Raw genomic sequence first — 24,378 nt, forward strand, 5'->3', positions numbered from 1 at the left:
ATCTTCTATGAACATATGAAATAAGAAGCTCTAATTTAGAAGCTCAAGTCTTGTGTTCAATAAACAGCATACAGTGTATGCACCTTTTGTTACTGAGAAACCTCTGTTTAAGAAGTGAAGGCTATATTATGCCAAATTTCTGTGAATATGAAAAGGAAAAACATACCACAATACAATTTTTCCACACAAGACAGGCTGAGCCACTTGTCTCCCTTCTGTTCCTTTCTATAGGATTTTGGTCGTCCTATTTCTCCTTCATCCTTTTGTCTTCCCATTCCATCCTCTATTGACTTTAATAATCACCTTCCACTTTAAGCCTCAGCTATTGCACAAATAACCAAACCTTAACCGCGCAGGCCCACATACCCAAGCCATTAAAACCTGATGGAAAAAGCTCTTTCTCCTAAGGAAGGGGATTTGTGGGAGATGTCAGCTAGTGAACATTAACTTCTCCACGTCAGCCACAGTCACATGATCTTTCAGCCATTAGGTCATAAAGCTACAGGCAAGTGGATCAGAATTCACAGGAAAGTAATGAATAATGGTATTGAGGTTAAAGGTGATGTACACCATGGAATGTCTCATGATGGCAAATTTCCTGTCTTAGACCCACATAAAGAAAAAAAGGTACTGAAGTTAAATGTATTGTGTAACCCTGTTTTTAACCTGACAAAAGTCATATCCATTATTTTTACAGATTTTTAAAGATGTATGGTGTATGCAATTCTAAAACAACAATATTTTAGATACAAAATAAAACTGATAGAAATTTTCCCCTGGCAAAAGAGAAGTGAAAAAAGAATAAAGGGTCATTCTTGCTTAAATATACCTATATCGATTAAGGAAAAAATAGCAACTAGGTGAGACAAATACTAGGTGTGACAAATTGATTCCTGGAATAGATTATTTTATAATTTAAATATGAGTATAAATCTTAGTCTTCAAAAGGAAAGCTTTTTTATGTATGTTTTAAAAAACTGCACACACAGGTTTGTACTAGGATTAAGAAATACTTAGAGGTTCTTAATAAAATATAAAGACAATTTTAATAGACCAATGATCATCAAAATAGATAAAAATTATGAATGAATACCTGAATTTAAGGAAAAACTTCACATGTCAACAGAAAATTCTGGACCTGGAGGTCAGAACTTTATAAGCCTTTGTTTTACACATTGTAACGTGTTATAAACTATTTTTAAATTTTCAAGCTCTTAAATGACATTGTATCTTTATTCTACCTTTCCCCACATGAAAATACTGGCAATAGCCTTGCATCTGATAAATCCTTTCTAATATTAATATTGATGAGCTGGCTAACAGTTAATGTCTTTTGAAGCTGTACAGGAAATACATATAAAGCATAAAAAGGGAAGCTTGAAATATTTTCCTCTATTTCCTACTTATTCAAAGCATAAATATTCTACTTTAAAAACTACATATAGGTCGATGGAACCTTCTCTGATTATTTCAGAAAACACTGAGTTTTCTCTCCAGAGAAGAGATCCAACTTTACCACACTTTATCTGTGTCATGTATAATGGGAAGAGGAACAATTTTGAACTCACCTGCCCATGTTTGAATTCCAGATCAGTCACTAGCTTGCTCCACACTCTTGACCTCCCTAAATCTCAGCGCACTCATGTGTGAAATAGGACTAAGACTCCCTTACAGAGATGTGGTAAAGATTACAAATACCCCAGCCTATGCGGCATACAAACCAGATCACCTTTCTTATTTAGGTCATTCATCAATTTCTGTGTGTTTAAATCGTCCTGCCAGCTGCACTGCAGAGCCACGGCCAGCACCAGTTTTGGTAGGTAGTTGGACGATGACATAGTAAGTTTCCTGCGAACTGGAACTGCTTCCCAAGAGGAAGTATGAGGAAGAACCTGGATGTGGTTCTTAGCTTCATCAGGAAAGCAGGTTGGTCTAACAAGCTTTCATTCTGTTCCCTCCTTCCTGCTCTGCCTCATCAAATTAAAACATAATTGTGACTTGGAACACTAGAGCCCTGTGAAACCAATCGGGACAGTGGCAACTATCAAATCTGCGCGTATCTGGGCCCTAGTTGTTTGGCCCTTGTCACCCAGAAGCGAGTCCTCTGTCATCCCCATGAGTCTTATGGCTTCATTCACATCTTCCTTCTCCACAATGCTGACCATTCGCAGATGTACTGGAGCAGCACTGCTATCTCACAGCTTCCTACCTGCCCAATCCCAGCAGGCTCTTAATGAGCACGAGGAGTTAAGTGTCCAGCACGTCAATACAACCTGCACACGATCCCTTCTGTCTGATTCCAGCAACGGAGTCAGAGGGGAGGGGAGGGGAGGGAAGGGAAGGACACATGCACAATCATGGTCACATATGTGGGTGACCAGGGCTGCATTACCTTTTTGGAAGTCACAGAGCACAGAGGCAGAAACAAGTAACATGCTAATAACCCCAGGTTCGTGATCCAGTTAATGCCCTCAGGACTAACATTTCAGAAGTATATTTATCAGCATTTCATACTTGAGCATACACTTAAGTAATGACTTTTTTAAAGTACATTTTCTCCCAATCTACTAGTCTTCCATTTTCTCTATAAATTAAAAGCTAATATAATAAAGATCCACAGATAATCATAACCTACCATTTTAGTCACAAAATCTTCCTTCTGCCTAATCTTTATGTGCAGGGATCAAGAAATACCAGTGGCCAGATTTATCTTCAGCTTCATTCTAATTCCTGAGGCATTGCCTTTAGTAATAAGTGATAATCAACTAAAGACAATCAACTAAAGACTAAAGATTAGGAAGCAACAAAGACACCGTAGCAATCAGCCAATCAGAAAGTTCAAAGTCCAGCTCTGGAGCAGACAAGCACCTTCCCTTCTAGTGTCCAGTTCCCTCTGCCCAGGATGCACACAGTGTCAGCTTGTGGCTCATTTCTAGCCATTGGAAGCCCGGGTAGAGACTGCAGGCTGCCCTGACCTTCAGATTTACTTTCAGCATTGAAGGATAATCTGTGCTGACAAGTCTGATTAGAAATCACCAATTTACTATTAAATTGTGGAGACCTCAAAGGAGCCAACATTTACTTTCCTTCCCGGTTTATGTACTGTGCAAGTAGCCCTGGAGGATATCTCTCTTCCTTCTGCTTTATTACAATTCAATTTCGCTTGTAAACTAAATCTACCTCAGGGGATTTCTTGAGTGTAAAGGTTTCTCTTACCTCTTCCTGGGACCAGTGACTCTCTGGCAATTCCATTTTGAACTTGTTCCTATGTCTTCAAAACCATAGAGGAAATAAGATCTTTGTCACTGCTCTAATTTATAATCATTTTACCAGAGTTCGTAAAGACCAGATTTGGGTCAAAATGATTTACTAGGACAACACACTGTAAGTCAGTAAAATGCTAGTTCTGTGGATGAGAATAGATGGCTCAGGTTGATGGAGTTTACTGCTTTAAATTTCATGCTAAGAAAACGGGCACTGGCTGATCTCAAAGATGGTAAATTAAGCATTAGTTCAAATTTGTGGTGTGACAGGTACCAATATTTAAGTACTTGCTCTCTCTCTTTCACTAGGAAGCAAAAAAGCAAAGCATTCATATTATTAACTCAAAATGAAAGAATGAAATAAGGTTAATTCACAAATGAAACCAAGAAGGGTGGTACTTCCAATCTCTGGGCTCCTTTCTTCATTAGAGCAGAGCAGCTCCCTAGTGAGCTACCCGGGGAACCACAGGTACCACACTTGGTCTCAATGCTCTACTGTGACCATCTATAAATTCTCTATAATTAACAACTTGTCTTGCATTTTCTATTTGCACTGGACCCTGGTCCTGCATGAGAGGTGTAAACAATGCTCTATTAGTCTTATCATCTTCATAATAACATAGAATCCATCAATCATTCATTCGCTCAATGGCTTTTTACCAAAACCTACTCTATGTTAGAGATGTGAGAAGCTCTAAAACAACAGGTATACTTATTATCTTCATGAAGTTAACAGACTAAATAAGAAAACAAACAGCTAAAACTGTTCAAGAAAAAAAATATGTGACTGCTAAACTGACCTTTATAACATGAACAAAAATGTTATAGCTTAAAAGGATATATTCCTAAACTTCTCGGCTCCTTTTAGCTTACCAATGTATCTTCCCTTTCTCTCCTCCATGCTACACACTGAGTGACAAAGTGGGGCTTCTCCAAGCAAAACCGAAGTAGCCAACACTTGAGGGCCAATTGTAGTTCAAAGTTTAAGGAAATCATTTTAGATGTTTGGAAAGGCTAGCCTTTGGGATAGGAACACAAGTATTTCCAAGTACATGTTAAAAGAATAAAACTCAAAGCACACACACTCAAATGTTCCACTTGTCTCAAAAGCACTAAGTCCCACACACTTCTGTCCCATGAGAGGTATGATGAACAGCTTCCAGAAACTGTCTGGCATGGTGACCCTCAAGAACAGCGCAATAATCCATTAGTTGATGGTTGATGTGTCTCCTTCAAACAACCCTAATATTGAGGGCTAGGTTTGCTAATATTTTCATATAGAAATGTTGGGTAACAGAAGCAAAAATGTGCTGGCACTTTGCCAAATAAGACATGTTCTCCATTAACAAAGAATGAATAGAAGGTTTTCTAGTATGTTCTCCACCTTGAAAACACACTGGGCATGTCTCAACAGATATCACTGACAATTTCTCTTTACTTCAGCCTTTATCTGAAGTAAATGGCTGAGTCAATCATCATGGAGCAGTAGGACAAAAGAATCCTACTAAAGACCCCTAACAAAACTGACTGAATCAACAGGAAGTAATAGCTCTAAACTATCTCAGAGTAACATGTTCAAATGTTGACTATTGCCATGTTCTCTGCTGGTCTGAATGTAACTAAAATGGAAAGGTTTTTCTTAATTAACTCGATGAGAAATATTTACATATAAATACCTTTATTTTAAGCCTAGGACTATTGGCATCCAAAACAAAATTTCACAGGATCTATATTTTTCTAGGAGGTATGAGAGTATTAGACACAAAAAGAGAAGGGGGGGAGTAGTTAACAGTATAACATAGAGAACATAAGTATGCATTTCATGAGCCCAAATTAGTAGCTTGCTCATGTGAGTAACTGGATCTAAAATTTTCCAAAATAATTTTAAACAAATCATCAGTCAAAGAAGTGTAAAAATTATAAGTACAGAGTGTGGTAAGAGACTATAGTGGGGCCAGCAATAACCATATGTGGTAGATGAGTTCCCTCAAGTCTTCAAAGCAAAAAAAGTTGATAAATTTCCAAAGACGTTCCAAAGAGACAGGAATCCTTCAAGCATGTGATCAGAGAAGACTTTATAAAAGATGCCAGCATTCTAACCAGGCCTCATAAGACAAGTGGAATTTGAGCCTGTAGAAAGGGGGAGACACTGGTGAAGGTAACTGAGTCACCAAGAACATGAAAGTGGGATAGTGTAGATAGTGCACAAGAAACAAAATTCAGTTGGGCCAAAGTGGATTGCACAAAAATGATTCAGTAGGTGGTAACATGGCAAATGGAGTGTGGTACACACTGCAGTGGGTCTTCAAACTACAGGGGCAACTGAGCCATTTCCAGGATAGGCATCGAGATCACAGCCAAGCAGATAGTTCTGGAGGCGACATGGACAGGAGGGTGGCAAGTGCTCGGGAAAGGAGCACAGATGAAAAACAGACATTCACCACCTACTGTGACACAACCACCTTCTGCTGGATCCCACTGGCCACCAGTCCTTTTGTGACAAATGTGCCAATGCATAGAGAACATATGGTAATGCCTACGGCTTTTTCATTTTAGTTCAAACATTTTAATTATTTATTTTTTAATTGAAGTAATGTTGGTTGACATCATTATTGGTATTTTGGAAATAAAGGATACCCCCCATTCAGGTGTGGTCACCACAGCCTACTCACTACCAAAGCACCCATGGTCCTCCACCACCCTCCCCAATTTGTTCTCACTTTTTGCCCGTCCCTGCCTCTGAATGCCCCCAACTCACCAGATGACTTTTTAAATGGTCACCCAGAGATTATGACTGTTGTAGTAGTACGTTCCTATTACATACAGTTACATATTCAAAACAATAAAATTTCTCATCATCCTATGGTATCAGCCTCTGAAATCACAATAATTTGCTGTTTCACAGCACATTCTTCTGCCCTATCTCTATCTTCAGTTTCAAAATACTTTTTATCTTTCTCTTACAATATACTTGGTGCAGTTTTTAAGCATTATATACAACCATGAAAGATATTATTTTCTTTTTATTTTTCTCAACTCCAGAGGATCAGAAATGAAAGCTCCAAAACTCCTGAATTGAGCTCTAATCTTAGAGAACATCACTCCAACATACACCTGCAAATATCACTGGCAAGGTTCATTTTGTGAAGATAAAATAACAATCTAGCTATAAAACACAATACTGAAGCTTGATGTTGGTAGAATAACAATGACATCTTTCTGAGGGAAAGAGCCTAGTGACTAAAGTCATGAATTTATAAACTCCTCGAGGTCAAGGCCCTGGATTATATTTATTTCTTTTGTTTCCCATAGTACCCTTTGCAGTTTCAAACACATAGCTGCAGTAAGATTTTAAAATTAAATGAGAAAAATGTATATGGGATGTTTGGGATATTATAAAATGCTACATTAAGCACAGCTGACATTAGTTTTAATTGGTCTTTGCGATTATTCAAAAGGGATACAAATATGGGCAGGTAATAAACAGGCTGTAAATATATGGGGGTGAGAGACGGTTAAAGGAAGGAAGCTCAGAAACTTTGTAGATATGGAGAAAAAAAAACCTTTCATGGTGAGAAAACCAAAAAACTCACAATATGGGGGTTCATGCAAAAACAACATAAATAATACCCATTTGTCCAGATATTGAGAACATTTACACAGGGATCTATATTTCACCTCAAATTCATGTGCGGAAGTCAAATACAGCAAGTAACAATATGTACTAAGTTCAGAGTAATAAGTCACCTGCAGATAAGAATATTAGTGGTTCAAAGATTGCTTAAGGAAATGCAATAGGGTACAATAATAAACTAGAGGTAGATGAAAGGACAAACACACAAAGTTCTTTCTTTATGGTTCTTCCTTCATTTGCTTCTATTTATTTTTTTATTATCAAGTACCTAGAGCATTGCCTAGCACAGAGCAAGATTCAGTAAATGTCTGTGTAATGATTGATATATATACTAACCATAGTTTAAGGCCAATGAACTAAGAGTAATATCCATTATTTATTGGGGATCTAATTTATCAATCTGCTTAAAATTCACAATCTACTTGAACTTCACAAAACCCAGTGGATTAGTATTACTATTCATATTAAATGAATGAACTGAGGCTGAAAGTCAGTAACTTGCCCAGGGCTGTGAAGCTGATGACTAGCAGAATTCAACACTGTCTGTCCAGATTCTGTGTTCACTTGCTTTATTGACAACCTCTGACCACGGATAATAGGAACACATGAACAGAAAGCTGTGCTTTAAGATTTGCTAGTGTGAAAAGAAGTACTAACGTGTAATTTTATTTATAGTCTTACAGAAACAGTTTCTTTTTTTTTTTCTAGAATCTGATTGCATGTACAACCCTGAAGCATCCATCCCATGTGGGGAAAACTGTTGTTTTCCTAATCACAGGCTGTAAGTAATGCTGCAAAAACAATCTGCCACAATTTACAAGCCTAACAAGCTAAACAGGGCGAGTGTAGAGAAATAAAAACATTTCCTTCATCCAATATTTTCCACCTGCTTAAAATCCCATCAGAATCAGATTTCTAGATCTGCTCTAACTGGCCTGCAAGATTATTAAGGTAAAATCATCCTAGAACTCCACACAAAGTACAACTATGTGAAATTACACAGAAGTCAAATGTACATAAAAAGGTGCCACACAGGGAAGAAGAGCTCACTGCTGTGTAATTTAATGAAACCTACTGGGCACCAAGGGCACAGGCAGCCAAATTGAATTTTAAATGGTGCCTACCAGGAGGCTATAATCAGGATGGCCACCAGTGGGTGGATGAGATAAATGAACTGACTTTCTTCAACCAGGCGATCAAAATAGAATGCCATCTTTATGCATGAGACAAAAAAAAAAAAGGTTAAAATATGCATCCTTCACACTCCTGCTTTTTCACTACATGGTCATTTCTAGGCTCTTCCCTCCCCAAGGAGTGAACATCATGCAGAAGGATTTTTTTTTCTTACTTTGATTTTACTTGTAAGCTATTCCAGAAAAATAAAATCTTATCCTATAGAGAGCAAACTTCTCCACTAGCATAGAAGCTATTAAGCAGCTGACATTCTCCAAGGGGAGGCTCAGAATGAATGATACGGTCAACCATAGTTAAGAGCTTAGGCTCCAGCAAGAATGGCCAAATGATAAAAGAATGTGTCAGTGTTTAAACTCTATGTCTTAAGAGTAAAACTAAACTATCTCACAGGAAGGTTTCTAAAGACATTGTTTTCATGAATCTATGTATTTCTCCCTGATCTTTCTTATTAGCTTTCTACCAGACCATTTGACCCCTACCTTGAAGTTTTACCAAAACCTGAGCCAAAAACTGTCCGGAACTGAACTTATCACCTTGTCTCATGAACCATGCTTCCTGCAGACATCCATCCCACTCATTATAAATGGCTGCCTTTTTCTAGGATGCTCATGGATGTGGAAACTGAGAGCCAAAACTAATGCCCTTTCTCACTAATGATAATTGGCTGCCAAGTCACACTTATTTATTTTATATTTTCTTCCTGTTTTTTGTACCTCCCACAACTGAGGGTCTCACCATGTTGATCCCTACCTAAGGAGGGAGTAGCATGGTTTAACCAGGTGAAGTGCAGTCCAGTGAGACTTTCATAATACCATGTGGAGGGGAGGGGTAATAAGAAAGTCAGGCAAAGCCAGCAGGAAGCAAAGGTTGCAATTCAGTGATCATGTGGCTGCCTACAGCAAACTACAACAAATGGGAAAGCAATTTACAATTTGGTCACCAGCAAAACAAACCAGAACTCCTAATGTATCCCTGCCGGGCCATTTCTGGCATTTTCACTGGACAAGGCTGAAGACTCAGGAGAAAGGACTCAGGGCCTGCACTCAAATATGGCCAAAGCTGGCAGAGACTAACATATAACATTACCTTCCCAAGATGCATCTCTCAGAGGACCTTAAGGACATCAACCAAATAAGACGTCCCTGAGTCCTTTCAGCACTTGCATGCCTTGTGTCTGCGCACATGCTTCTTAGAGTTTGAGCCCATTAAATGGAGACATGTCACTATATTCAAGTAAGTGTTGAGCACAAGGTTTAGCATTTGCTATTCTGCAAAGTAGGAATGTAATCAATAGCTGCAAAGTTAAACTGCATTAAAACACATATAAAATACTTTTCAAAGAGACCATATTATATTATCAAACAAAGAAAATGATTTGCCTACTCTCTTTTTGTTAATTTATTGCTTTTATTATTATTATTATTATCATCATTATTACCTACTCTCTCCTAAGCACTTTCTTTATCTGGGAATAGTGTGGTGAATAAAACAGAGGCAGCCTCTACCCTGTGGAACAACCAATCATAAAAGTAAGACATCATATACATAATTTCAAAAATTAAGTAATCACAAGTATAAAAATGCTATAAAGGAAATGATTAGGATTTAAGTCGGTAACAGTGATATCCCCTAACCAAAGCCTAGTCAACAGTATTAATTTACACATAAAAACAATATACAGAGCAATTCCATAATGCCTTCTTTTTTCTTTTCAAAATGGTTGTATTATTAAGACTGGTAAACATGAAAAAATCCAGTCAACTGGATTTCTGCCAATTATCTTTCAATGGAACTCTCCAACAATTTGCCTTAAATGAACTTGTCATGTGAGCAGCTACAGGGATGAACAACATCTGTCTGCTCAAACTTCTTCTCTTTATGGGCTTCAGATCTCATGAATATCCTAACCCAATCCTGATCACTAATTCTTCTGGCCCCTGCCTCCTTCTCTTGCTGCATCTACTCATCCTCCTTCAAGCTTTCAGCTCTGCGTGCCTCAAAGGCAACTTGTTCAGTCACACCTGCTCACACCTGAGGGTCTTGAATCTGCTGGCCCCCCATTGGAAAGAACCTCCCCTCCTCTTTCTCCATGCTTCAGGTGTGAACTCAAACCTGTCACCCTGAGGAAAGCCTTCTTTGGCACTCCATCTAATTCATGAACATCCAGGATGCACCTTTACTTTGTAACATTTACCTCCTTTGTAACTTTATCTGCAATTTAGGGAGTAACTGATTAATGTTGTGCTCTCTGACTAAAATTCTAGATACACAAAAGCCATAACTTTCCAATCAGCATTACCTTCAGTCCCTAAAATAGAGCCTGACATATAGTTGTAACTTAAAAACCATTTGTTGAATATGGTTTAAAAAAAGCACCAATATAAAGCAAATTCTTCTTCATTTTCTTACATCTGGTAGGTAGTTTACACTTTCAAAATGTGAAGACCAGGGCTGCTAAGACTAAAATTGTTACTCTTCCTCAGAGTACTGTTAGAATCAATTCTTAGTTACTTAGAAGTAACTATAACAACTGTAAAGGAGTTGCTTTCATATCTAAAGATTGTAACTGTCCATTTAGATTAGATAATGCAAGCCCAAATGAGAAAAACAAACAGCAACAGAACAATGTTTGATCATACACTCAGTTGTAGAAAATGGTGATCTATTTGTAATTCTGTTCTAGACATGAGAAGAAGAGGGAAATCTTACATTTTTATTCAAGTCAACTAAAAAGGGAAGGATAAGTAATCTGGGGGGTTTGATTTTTTATGGGGAGCCAATTGTGGCCATGAGGAGAAAAAGTTGCACTGACTTTGACCTATAATACCCCCTTTCCAGGCACACATGTTGGGATGCCATGACCTGGCAATAAGTCCACGGTTTCCTGGATGTGCCAACCCAACCACATCACCAAGGACAATCTGCACCTACACGGAAGGTATCTGAAGGCCTGGGTAACTGCATCCTAAGATAACATTAAGAGCACGTTTAGAAAAACTGCTAGAGCTTACAGGCAGAGAGGAAGAAAATCTAAGAAAGTCATGCCTCTATTCAGTGGCTCTCACCAAGGAGCACTATGTCAAATGAGAATTCGACTTAATCACAGAATCATGCTGTTTTAGTGGTTATAGGCACATTACTTTTTGAAAAAATTTGATATGACAAATACATGGACACTATAAATTATACTGGAATGACCAAAAAATACATTTCATGTCTCATGGCCTCCAATGTAATTGATTCATGGAATATAGATCATAATCACAGATAATATTAACTCACAGGTAATAACCAAGGGATGAATAGTTACCTTTCTTGTTTTCCTTTGATATAAAGCTGTGGCATGACTAACAGCAGACTACTAGATCTCCAAACTAAAAGATTAATTTACTACAAGGAACTTGACATCAATTTTCAATCATAAACATGTTGATAACATTTATTTATTTCTTTATAAATTAAAGGTATCATTGAAAATGTCAGAAATTTTAATGAAAATATATAAAATAAATCTTATATTTACTTATTGTTTTTGTATTTATATATATATTTTTCCCTGCATTTTCAGGGAGAGAAAAGGAAAATGTCTGCTGATGAAAAGCCAGTGAAGTTAATGACACTAACAGTTACTTTTACTGTCATCAAGATGCTCATCTTAGAAGCCCCCAGGTGTGCTGAGCAGTCAGGAGTGCTCATTTACACACAGATGAACATGCAAACAATACTAAAGATCAGAGATAGCCACACTGCAAGTTGTAAGTTACATCTACACACTGTAATCCAGCAATATTTATTACTTCTTAAAATGGTTGGTTTTGTAAGAAAAACCATAGCTACTATAATTTGTTATATTTTCCTATTTATTATTTTTAAAATTTTCAGAGGGACTAGGGAGAACAAAGAAAATGCCTGGTTTCTTACATAAGCAGAAATATAAATATTACTGAGACATTCATCTATTCCCTCACCTATTCATCTAAAAATAGGAACAGTAGGATCTGTTTGCTTCTACCTGAAAAATGCTTTCAAAATCCCTTTCTCTTTATTCTCACAGCTCCGATGACATTCCCTTTGTCTCCGCTTGAAACTGTTATAACAGGCCTCTCACCTTCCTGATTTTGGATGGCCCCCAAATCAATATTTATTCTCACTGGTATTAGACTATATAGTTCCTGAGTCAATTTGACTCGTGACCGCTCAATTGCTTAAGTTTCGTTATGTATAGAATCCCTAGCATGGAATATAAACAGGAAACTTCACGACCTGACTCCTTCCGTCCCCGCCACTGTTACCCTTTCTCACATCACCCCATCACACTCCTTAAGTATGTTTTCATGCCCTGAATTCACACTAGGTCTTCTTATAACACTTTGTTTTTGAGAACTCAGTATTCCTCCTGCCCAGAGGTCCAGTGAATCTTCTGCTCAGCTTTTAGATCAACTGACACCTCCACTATGAAGCCTTCACAGATCCTTTCAGGGCCTGTGCTAATACAGCATTTTGTTCATACTTCAACAGAGCCTAGGCATTCCCAAATCAAAAATCTGTAATTGTTGTCTATTTACCCCAAATCCTGAACATTCATAGAATGACCTTATCTGCCCCTTGGCTCAAGTAGGAATTTGACTTACATGTTAGGCAAGGTCAACCAGGAAGCAGGAACCACCATAGGTATTTTGAGCACATAGAATTTAATATAGAAAATTGGTTACACAGGTAATGGAAGAGTTCAAGAGTCAAGCAAGAGTTAAAGAGGCTATCCAGAAGTTGCCAACAGCAGAAAACTCCATCCATCCATTTGACTGGAGTGGTACTGGAAGCAGATGGTGTTACCAGTAACCGAACAACTGGACTGACCAGGGTAGGATCATGACCATGATGAAGGGCAGGCTTTCTAGAAGGAGAGAGGACTGCCATCAAAGATACTGCCCAAGGAATTGTGAGAGGGGGTGATATAGCCTGGCTTCTCCCTGCCTCCTATTTTCCAGAAGTTCCTGCCATTGCCTGAATCCACCCAGATACAAAGGCATCAAGACTTCTGGGAAAAGTCGTCTGTGAAAAGTAGTCATGGAAGGGCAGAATGGAAAATGACTCACACACGGAGTAAGGTTGGTGAGCACCTCGTGAGACTGCTGAGCAAGCTTCACCAGCTGATTACTATCTACAGCAAATCATGGAGACGTGTGTTCACTATCAAGAGTCCTTTGGATGCATCTGGATTTCTTTTCCACAGTTTCCACAGGCTAGAAGTCAAAGATCAGGTGCCATTATAGTTGGGGAGGGGCCCTCATCTGAGTTGCAGACATCTTGTAGCCTTGCAATGCAAAAGGGACATGGAAGCTCTCTTGTACTTCTTTTGTCAAGTCCTTAATCTCAATTATGAGGACTCCATTCTCGTGATCTAATCATGATCTAATCACTACCCATAGACTCCCTACCTCCTAATACCATCACATTGGCTTTAGGATTTCAACAAATGAATTTGGAGGGGACATAAACTTTCAGATGACAGCAACTAATGATTGCAGAAAATAATTAAAGCTTGTCCAGAGCCTTGAAAATGTGCTTGAAGAGGGAGACGTAGTATTATGCAACATCATTTCAACACATACAACTACAGAACATTATCCCGCAAAGGACTAACATCCTCAGAGGGGTACCCTCAGGAGACATCACTTTAAATGTCTCCACATCTGTAACATCATTTTATTTCATTCTTGCAATGTTCCTGTGAGGTATAGTAAAGTTCAGATTAAAATGCTGTTAATTACTAAAATTTAATTGTAGATGATGTATTAATTGAATATCTAAGATGTCATTTGTCTCTCTAGTTACTTGTAGGGTAAGAAGAAAAATACAAATCTTAGTTCCTGCTCTATTTGAAGAGATAAGGCTCATCAGAAAAACACAGAACCATCATTAAAACTTTGTTTTTATTCAACACTGTTTTATATGGTTCAGTACATCAAGGTTTCTGGTATTGCCCGATTCCTGAAAATATGTGACACGTGGAAAGTAAAGTATTTATTGAAATTATAAGTAGCTCAATTCTGAGTTTACATTATAATCTGAGTGTCATGAATTCTAAAAACAAATCACTAAGTGGCATGACATCTATCATTTAAAGAGAAGAAAAGAACTCCCAATGACTAGTCAGCAATATCCCTGTACCAGAACTGAGGCAATGCTGAATCTAAACTCATGATCTTTTTAAAATAACCACTCAAAAGTGCCCAGGAAATTCCTAGATTCTTTTCAAATGATCTAGCTAGAACTTTGTTTCTATCACAATATTGAGCAAGATGGACAAAGCAGAGCATTATCCTTTATTTTTAAAGAGACACTAAGTCCTTGGTTTTGTTATTTAAGAAGAGGGTCCTCTGGGATTAACAGTATCTTTAGCCTTAATAAAGGATTACTACACAGACCTCTAACAGTGAGGTACTTAATATTAGAAAACTTGGTGAAAATATAATAATGAAAGATAAAATTCTTTTGTTAAATATTTTTGAAAAGACAGTATGCTTTGGTCAGATGTTCTGGCATTCTCCGCAAATGGCCTCTGTACTATATTCTACATTATTAATGTTTACCATAATTTTTTGAGAACTGGCAAAAGTTGCCATATCACATTACTGTAAGTGGTTCTAGGAACTATAAGCATAAACTGAAGACCCAAGAAGCTACACAAATATTCACCCATGTTAAGAGACATATTATTCATATGGTCATAAATTCTGAATTCTACATATAATACAAGATGGAATTTCAATTACCATTTTACTATTATGGTGTTAGGATTCATAGCTCAACCAGTAACCAGTGGGATAATTTTAAGAGTCACTCACTTAAATTCAGTATTCTCATCTGTGAAAAGTAATAAATGACTTGCCTCATGAAGGTGAAATGGGAACTGAATATGTTCCACAGATCACTGATCCCTTCAGGATATGGGTCCAACTAAGTTTGGAAAACACTTGATACTGTGTCCTGCACTCTCCTTTCCCCAGAAGGCTGTTACCAGTCATCAGTATATTAAAGCTTGTAAAGTTTGCTATAACAAAACCAATTAATTTTCCATAAACAAGTGTTTCTCGAATCTACTTGTTTCCAAAACTATTTTATTTTTTCCTGTTAATACCGGTTAGTATACCCAGGAAACACTGTTCCTCAGAACACACTTGAAAGTGATAACTTACGAGAACGAATAGTTGAACTTGAATGACACCCAGCAACAGAAGCTTTGAATTTGATGTTATTCTTACTTATTATAAACAATCCACACAATAGGACATTCTTGTCAAGCTGGAGGGTTCAAGTGTTGATATGTAATAAGAATTTGTAAGGAGTGCAAATTTTAAACATATTACAATACTGTATAAAATGATGTGACTCTCGAGTGTCTGTTTTGAGTTCTTATAGAAATGGTGATGAACTCACTTTCCTCAGTTGTCTGCTTTGCAAATAACAAACCATTTTCTGAGACAGCTAACCAATCTGAAATCTCTGAGTCAGTGAGACCAACTAATCCATAATGACCCTGGCCTCTGTAATATCTAGTTATGGATGGTTGTGTTAACTGATGACAACAAAGCATAACGAGTTAAACATCAAAAAGTTCTCTTAGAAAGATTCTACTCCACATAAATTGAATGAAGATTTCAATCCTGTAAAGGAAACCAATCTAAACAAGTCTAGGGGAAAATCTTGTAGAGCTTCCAATATAAGCCCAATAAAAAGATGATCTTTGCACTCTAATTAGAGAGATGGATAGCAAATCATGATACAATTTAACTTCAAGTTCTAGAAGTAAACCATCTACCTGAAGTCACAGTTTTAGAAATCTGAAGTCTTAACTTAGAATATGGTTCACAACTGTGGTCTCAACCAGCATAATGTGTGAGCTTGTGAGAAATGCAAATTATCAGGCCTCCATCAAACCTACAGAATCAGAAATTCCTGGGTAGATCCCAGGAATCCATCTTTTAAAACACGGCATTGGTATTTTGCTGCATCTTAGAGTTTGAGAACCACTGGTTCAGACCATAAGGCAACACACCTGAACCTTACACACCCCATATGGTAGGACAGAGGGAGCTGAAGGGAACAGGAGCAGTGAGTGACTGCTGCATTGGGCAACACCCACTGATAAAGAAACGGGAGTCATGGAGCAGGTTACATAATGCAGGATGCTGCTGAAGAGCAAGATCCTGGCCTTTTTTTTTTTAAGGATTTATTTATTTTTATACAAAAGCTGGGGTACAGACCAGAGGTGCGGGAGGGTGAGAGGATTCACCAGAGACAGAGCAGGGAGCAGAACAGGTGGACGACAGAAATACACTGCTGAGGGGAGCAGCGGGCCCAACAGAAGAGGTCTGCAGTACCATGTGGGAGTCTTGCCAGCCGGCTGGGATAGAACCCACACAGCATGGCTCTCAACCCACTGCGTCACTGGGAAGGCACGATCTTGGCTTTTTTATTGATACAAGAATTATACAGCATCAGTTGAGAGGAAGGAGAACAAAGAGAAAATAGAGAAGTGAAACTAGAAAAGGTGCTCTGTCATCTATGGTATCAGGAGTTGTGAGTCTGCCCTCCAGGCACCTCTCATCTGCTTGATGACTTGGTATTGTAATTTAGATAAAGCTCTAGTTTCCCAGCCATGGTTTCAACCTTCTTTTTTTTTAAATGGAAAGATCTTTATTTATTTATTTTTAACTTTGCAGTTTGTTTTTGTTTTTTAAATTAAAGCCTTTCCACTGATCAGCTTCTGGGGTCCCTTGTCGTACATCAGTCCTCAGCCCCCCAGGACGTTCCTGGTCAAACCTCCAGATGTATAAGTTGGGAGTATGTTTTATGCATCCGTCATCAGGCTCTGGGGCATTCCCGGTCATACCTCGTGATGCATAGCCTTCCCAGCATGACCCGGCTTTGTGCTCTTGATTGATTTGAAAGGCACCTTGCAAGGTTGGGCTCCTGTACCTAACTGACCAGCTCATTTTGATCTTGCTTAGGATTTAGAACTGTAGGTAACAAAATGGTGGCCGAATAGGCTGCTTAGGAGTAGCAGACCCACAAGTCATCTACACAGAACAAAGGGGAGCAAAAGAGTCCTGCCTGCTCCCTCAACTGGTCTAAGAAATGCTCGGGATTCTTAAAATGAAAACAACTTCTTCTAGATAGGACCTTATCAGTAAAAAGCCACTATGACCATTAATGTGCCAACACATCATTTATCTTATTCCTCAGTTGTCACATGACAGGAAGGCTGGATATAAGGTAAGTATAATGTGGCATATCATATGACAGGTCAGGTTTAAAGTGGCACAAGAAAAAGAGAATCCTGACCCCTCACTCTAAAGGGCTGAAAGACATGTCCAGGTGTGATACTAGAGAAAGGGATTCTGGAAGGGCAAGGACACTGTCAGCACACTGAGAAAGGGACCCCAAAGTAACACTCAGTTATCACTGCTGTTTGAGAAGCACTTAACTACCAATTAGTTGAGGAGATGACAGTCTCCCCTGGCTTCATAGAACAGAACAGTGTTTAAACTACAGGAAAGGTAGTTGTTTGCTACTGATTAGCATCCTACACCCACTTTATATGTGACATTCAACCTAAATGTGAAAATGATACAAATATGGGACTCTCTTTGGTGTACCTCTCATTACAGCACCATCAGTTTCCCAAGGTGAAATCTACAATTTCAGATCTTCATGTTTGCAAGCACCAGATGACAGAACTTAAGGAGAAACTTTTCGTTTACAGGACAAATAAATAAGACATTTCACTAACACATGCATTGTAACAGGGTGGTCCCCAGGAAAGGGGGAGGTTCCAGCTTCCCTGCCCCACCCAAGGAAGGGTGGAGCTGAGCAGGGAGAGAAGAAGCTGCAGAAGAGACTGAGGAAGGAAGCAGGATGGAGCCAGGAGACCTGGAAGAGGCGCGTGGAGCCTAGAGACACGTGAAGAAACTGTGCTTGTCTTTTGGTCGTGGACTAGGTGGCACAAATGTGGGTGAGACCTGTGGGGAGGTGACAATGGCAGCTTTTATCTTGATGTTGATTTTGCTCTTTTCCTTCCGGGCTTGTCCAGTTGTTTGTGACCCTTTTCTGTGGGTCCCCACTGGAAGATGCTTTAGACTTGTAGCAGGCTTTGGGGCCTTGTTCTGGGCCAATCCCATATGGATGGACTTTTACCCACGAGGGGACGGGTAACTTTGGGTGCTTCATTTAGAAACTAGACTCTTTGCCTTACCTGTATTGTTTCCTAGTTTTTATTAAAGTTCCTTCCCATTAAAGTGTCATATGTTTTGTGTTGATGCGGCGGATGGCAGAACCCATTTAGAATAGGCAGGTTTGCGGGGTTTGGGCTGCCCCTCTCCCTGTCCTATAACAGCATCACAAAGTCTGAAATTAACTTTCAAAAACTCTGCTAAGTACTTAACTACTGAAACAGTATTCAAAAGCACACAATTTTATACTCAACTGACAAAAACTAAATATCTCTACCTCCTGATAGCAACATTACCATACTGTATTCATGTTAATGTTTTTGTTATAAATTTTATTCCTCAAAAGGTCTCTGTATGCCTCTTAAAAACTCAATTGAGGATAAAACTTAACCCACATCGGCTTTTAAAAATTATGACCAAAAAAAGAGAATTTAAAAAACAAGATGGAGATGATGACAATTAAAGTTTTAAGTACAAGTTACCAAAGGGAAAGCAGAAGCCATTGATTCCCTGAAGTATTCCTCCTATACATAGCAAATGGGCAGGAACAACAATCCCATTTTGTGTTGTCCTATCAGTTGACCAGTGACATTTTAACCTCTAATCAACAATTCAAAATTAAGGCTGACACTTTGTCCTTTAAGTAGTTCCAGAGTACTGCAGGATTTTTACTGCCTGATGTTACACCATATGTGCAAACTCTACACACAGCAGGCAGGGTTAAGTAGGATGCCTCTGTACTTAGCCATTCCCCCTGCTTCCTGTTGTTTTTGGAGCAACCCTAACTTTACCTAAACATAACCCTTCTGAGTGAATCATTTTCAGTGAAAGACTCTGCCTTATAGCAGATACCCTGTATGTTGACTATATTTCTTTAAGCTTTGGTGTCTATGGAATTCATAGAACTCACTGACACGGTATTTTTCAGTCTTTAAGAAACCCACATATTTAATGAAATATTTCATAAAATAAAATTACTTACCACTTAGTTTTTATGAATGAAACCTCAAACAATTGGAAGTTGAACAACAGGAGGAATTTTTTTTTGAAGCATCTTTTGGTCAACCAGTCTACCATTAAGTCAAAGTGATGAATACTACAATTTTTAAAACCTTTTGCATAATCCAAGCTTTTTTTTAATTTTTAATTTACTATTACCTTGAGTAAGGGGGTGTATTTACTTATGCTTTAAAGAGGATTGAATCAGAAAAACCCTCTTAGGTTTTACATTCAGAATTGGTTTTGCCCCATACGAAAAATGAGAGAACACCAAATAAATATGAGTAATGTTATATCCTTAGCTTAATGTCAGTGACTCTGACCAAGCCAAAGTTCATGAAAAACATATACAAGAAGAAAAAAAAGTCCTTTTATACATATATGTGTGTGTATATACACATATATATGTAACTTTGCCAGCGGTCTTTCCCCTTGAGTTTTCTGTAAGTAGAATATTTAACTATATATAATTCAAAAAAAAATCTATACATAGCTTAGAGAAGGAAGCATAAATCTCATGGGTCTCAGATTCTCTTCCTGTTGCCTTCCTTCATTATACATTTAAAGATAATCAATAAAAACTGATTTCTCTTTGTAAGCATTTTCCTGTTCTGCCAGAAATAATAGCAGTCCCTGCCCTAAAATGAAAGGAAAAAATGGAAAGTAATATTTACCATAAGAGGAGAAAAAGAAACTCCCTAAGCATTTTTCCTGAGCCAAGTGAAATACAAACAGCAAATCAAGTTTGTTCTTAAAGAAAAAAAAAAAAACTTTAATACTTCTGGCATTAGTTCCATTCTCTAAAAACCTGTGGTGTCAATAAGTTTTTAAACTCTGGAATAATATTTCAACTTTCAATAGCAACTCTTTTTGTCTCCTAATCATTTTGCTATATTTTCTGTATTAATAGATCACTAGAAAGAACTTAGCTCAAGTTGAACACTGAGGCAATAAAGAGAGGACAGTTAAGCCCCCCAAATTGCCTTCTTAGGCAGAGAAAGACAGAAAACCACAGGGAAAAAACAGAGACAAGAACAATTCCATCAGTAAGGAAATAAAGAACTGTAAAACTGCTATCTCTTGATGCAAAACACAAAACTTTTTGCACTTGAATTTTTTTTTTAAGCACAGGAATTTTCTTACTTAAAACATTACTTGAAAAATTTTATATTAAAATAAAAGAAAGTGGTGGTGGTTTTTTCCCCAATATGTTGAGTCTATCTCATAACTATGCCTTCTTAATTGTTTTCTTCTGGATTCTTCACAAAGACTGGAAAAAACACTAAATGGAAAAGTAGCAGACTTTTACTTTGTAATGAAGTTACAAATACATTTTACATGTTTCCTGGCTTCCTACTTCCTTTCACTCTGTATTATCTACAGACGTTGTCATATTTCACCAGGGCAGATTGTAAATCAGACAAGTTCAGTCCATCAGGTTGAAGAATGGAGGTGAAAAGCACAGAGCAAAATATATAAAGTATAATTAAAACCATATGACCAGAGATATTGAAGCAATACTTACTGGAGAAAACCCAAGTAAAAATCAAACTTTTTCTGGTGTTAGTGAAACTATCCAGTCCATTTGGGACAAGCATGCATCACTTGATAAATATTCTTTTTTTTTTTTTTCCACAACAAGAGCACCCAAGGAAGTTAAATCCTCACAAGGCAATGAAGCCCATAGTTATCTTTGTGGCATACTGAAATTCACAGTTAATGTAAAACTGATCTCTCACTTAAAACTGTAATCACTTATTTAGAAAGACAGTTTGAGATTGGATCAGGATCAATTTCACATTCACCAAAGAGTATTAAAGGCTTATGATGACAACATGGAATCAAAAACCTTTTCCATTTTTTTCTATGAAGTCTTCATCTCTAAAGTCCTGAGGATTCCAATAAAACAAGAAAAATCTAAGTGCTTGTTGCTGAACATAAAGAGCAAGAAGTCATAAAATCCAAACCTTCTCTCCTACTACATTATAAACAACCTAGATGTTACTGCTTCACATAGATGGGTACTTAGAATATACAGAAATGAACAGCTCTTGAAGCTGTAAAGCAGCTACAGTAAAAATCTTCAATTCTGGCAATCTATCACCAAAGCCATTCCATGTCTAATTCCCCCAAGTATTCCAAGAATCAACTACAATAATCTCAGTAGACAACTGAAATATAATTTTCAATACTGCTTTGGGATTCTGGCAAACAACGCAAGTTTAGCAAATCACTTACCCCCCAGAAACTGAATTCCTCCAGCCACTCTTCCCACTGTCCTGGAGATGAGCTCAGACACACAGCAGCCCATGAGGGCAGTGAGCGCCACCAGGAGGAGGAGGCCACATCCCAGGCCTGTCACGATGGTACAGATCCTCCATTCCGTGCTGGGGATGCCCTGGAAGGAGGCATAGCGCCCACATTCCTCCACCATCACCATCATCTGCCGGGTCTCATCATGCACAGGATATGAGCATCTCCGGAAAGTGCCAAAGGACACAGGCTTGCCCAGCTGTGAGCCCCAGAGCCAGTAAGGCATAAAGAACCCCACACAGGAGGTGGCAGCACAAAGAAATGAGAGCAAAGCCCAGATTACTCCTGTACAAGTCAGACTGGAAGCCATCGTTCACCAGAGAGAAAAATGAGGACCCAAAGTAATTCTTCTGAGGCCACAGGAGTTAGTAAATGTGTGAAACCGCCAGGGACCCACAGGTAATCCAAGTTCTGTAGGGATGAGTATCTATTAATAGAACGGATCTTCTGGCTCACTGCGCATCACCTTCCCATCCTCTGTAGTAAAGATGATGGTCCCTGGTAAAACAACAGGAAATATTAAAAGTTAAATAATTTTTAGAGAAGTGATAACACCAATTCAGTTGGTTTATAACTTTCAAGAAATAAGCACTCATACTCTGCTCAACACTTTAAAAAAAGTGGGAAAAACTAGTTATTTCCACAAACTTTTCTGATTCAAGTTTTGTCAAACTAGCCCAAAGCTTTTTCATGTCTTTATCTTGTACAAATGCTCTCAAATTAATTCTGACAGCTATTTATTTAAAGAAATGCATGACTTCCATTTGCCAAGTCAGTGAATTTACTTCACATGCGCACATTAAAAGTAATGTAGCATTTTTTACTGGCAGTAAACATAACTCCAAATACTATAATAAAATGAACCGTATCGCGGTTTATTTGGCTTGCAAGTTCATGCTCATAGTCTGTAGCAACTTTTCTATGTCCCTTTAGGTGTCTTAACTCTTACATGAAACCCAAACAAAATAACTGATTTTCACAATGACAGGGAATCATAAACTCAACCAACATTATAGACTGTCTAGGCAAATATATTAAATGGAACTTTTAGGCACCCCCAGTACCCATATAGTAACATTTGTAAATTCCTTCATTCTTGGCCATCTTCTCTGAGCTGTTGCTCAGAAGTGCAGTTTTGATTCATCGGTTCTAAAAAAAAAAAATTACTGAACCCATCTCTTCAGTGGAATGACTGTCAGAGTTTAAACTGAAAAGTGCCCTTGGCTTCCCAGTACTCCACATCCAACTCCAGTCATTCAGAAGGTTCTGCGTGCATTACTCCCGTCCCTCCTTTCTTCTCAAAAACAGTTCCTGAACCACTTCCCACACTTTCCATAAAGACATGAATCTAGAAGCACAGAGCCCATGCAAGCTACACTTCCATCTCCAGAACTCCAAAGTTCAGCTTTCAGGGTTCACAGCAAATCCCCACTTCTCTCATCTTACCTTTTCCCCAACCCTCACAGGCACCCGTTTCATTCCACCCAACACCCTGCCTCCCACCCAGGGTGTCGCTCCAGGGGAGCTCAGATACTTTTTTAAAAATCTTGTCCACTGTGGTTAGCATCAGCGGTTAAAGTTAGTCCGTGTGGCCCCAGAGGCTGGGGCAGACCGGGGGGTGGAGGGGGCCGGAGGGTCCGCGTCTAGACGGGAGGTGAGGCGTCCTCATCCAGACCGGCCCACAGCCAGCCTCTCCAAGCCCTCACCCACCCATCCCCAGACTCCTGAAGACACACAGCGCTCGCTCAACCCCAAAAGGGGGAGAAGGACAAATGCCCGCCCGCCCCGCGCGCAGGGAGGAAATCAGGCTGGGAAGCAGCACCCCCCGGAGGCAGACGCCGCGAGCCGACGCGGAGGCTGGGAGAGGCGACAGAGCCGCCGGGCTCAGGAAGTCCAGAGCCGGGGAGCAGCCCAACTTCGGCGTCCGGGGAAGCGGGGCTCCGAGAGAAAGGCGCGGAGCCCACGCCTCCGAGGCAGCCGAGCGCTCCACTTACACGGCTGGCGGGCGGCGGCCACCTTCCCTCCCGGGTCCCGAGCGCAGACACAACTTGCCGTCTGGCCCGAGCAGCACATCCGCGGCCGAAAGGACGGTCCTTCCCCCCGCGCCGCGGCCCCTGCCCTCCGCGGAGACCCCGGCCGGGCTCGGAGAGGAGCGGCCGGGCAGGCGGCGGAGAGTCGGCAGAAGCGCCCGCTGCGCCGGCCCCGCGGAGCCCCGGGAGCCCGCGCGTCCCCGGCGGCGGCTCGGCAGGAGCACTGTGGCAGCGCGGGGCGCCGGGCTCGCCGGAGAGGAGCCGCTCTCCCTTGGCAGGCGAGGCACGCACCGCCCCCGCCCCGCCGCCGCGCCCGGCCCGCGCCCGCCCCTCCCCGAGCGCAGACCGAGGGCGCGCGCGGCCGGCGCGGACCTTCCCGGCGCGGGGCTGGGGGCGCGCCCCGCTGCCCGGCCCCCGGCCCGCGCCCTCGGCCCCAGCCCTCCCACCCCTCACCCCTTTTGAGCAACTCCCTCAAAGGGGAGAGGGAGGGAGGCCGAGGACCGAGAAGTAGGGGAGAAAGTTCCTTGTTGTCTTCGCGATCCCGAGGGATTCGCAGAGGAGGAGCCGCGTTCGGTGTTTGCTTTCTGGGTCTGCTGCTTGGGGCTCCAGCTCAAGGTTCCGCCCGCATTTCTGAGATATAGAGGGCGTAGCGGGCCCTACAGAGTGGCCCCTTGGAGCTCTGAGGAGACTGTGGGCTGTGGCCACTTTCG

At 39.9% G+C, this 24,378-nt stretch overlaps 1 protein-coding gene and 1 long non-coding RNA gene across 5 annotated transcripts in view; one reads left to right on the plus strand and one right to left on the minus strand.

Moving 5' to 3' along the window:
* Positions 1 to 23,765, minus strand: part of LHFPL6 (LHFPL tetraspan subfamily member 6) — a 231,476-nt gene extending 207,711 nt beyond the window's left edge. Inside the window, exons 1-2 of one of the 3 annotated variants that reach the window (XM_054701608.1) lie at positions 23,633 to 23,765; positions 21,564 to 22,136 (exon numbers count right to left, since the gene is read on the minus strand). In XM_054701608.1, the coding sequence (XP_054557583.1) occupies positions 21,564 to 21,948 (385 nt within the window). In that variant the 5' untranslated portion in view covers positions 21,949 to 22,136; positions 23,633 to 23,765. Of the gene's footprint in view, positions 1 to 21,563; positions 22,137 to 23,084; positions 23,153 to 23,172; positions 23,321 to 23,632 lie in introns of those variants that run through there. The other 2 variants (XM_054701609.1, XM_054701610.1) reach the window with 2 other exon arrangements.
* On the plus strand, positions 555 to 13,831 carry LOC119258860 (uncharacterized). 2 transcript variants are annotated; one of them, XR_005128346.2, is made up of 7 exons: positions 555 to 627; positions 1,743 to 1,926; positions 7,606 to 7,678; positions 10,930 to 11,029; positions 11,660 to 11,846; positions 12,808 to 12,952; positions 13,080 to 13,831. It is a non-coding gene; the product is annotated as an uncharacterized LOC119258860 (long non-coding RNA). The 2 variants fall into 2 exon arrangements; XR_005128345.2 differs by having other exon boundaries at positions 11,660 to 11,760.
* Positions 23,766 to 24,378: the final 613 nt, after the last annotated feature.

Source organism: Talpa occidentalis, unplaced genomic scaffold (assembly GCF_014898055.3).
Source record: "Talpa occidentalis isolate TD23 unplaced genomic scaffold, MPIMG_talOcc4v2.1 talOcc4.5, whole genome shotgun sequence".
Taxonomy (NCBI): Eukaryota; Metazoa; Chordata; class Mammalia; order Eulipotyphla; family Talpidae; genus Talpa; species Talpa occidentalis.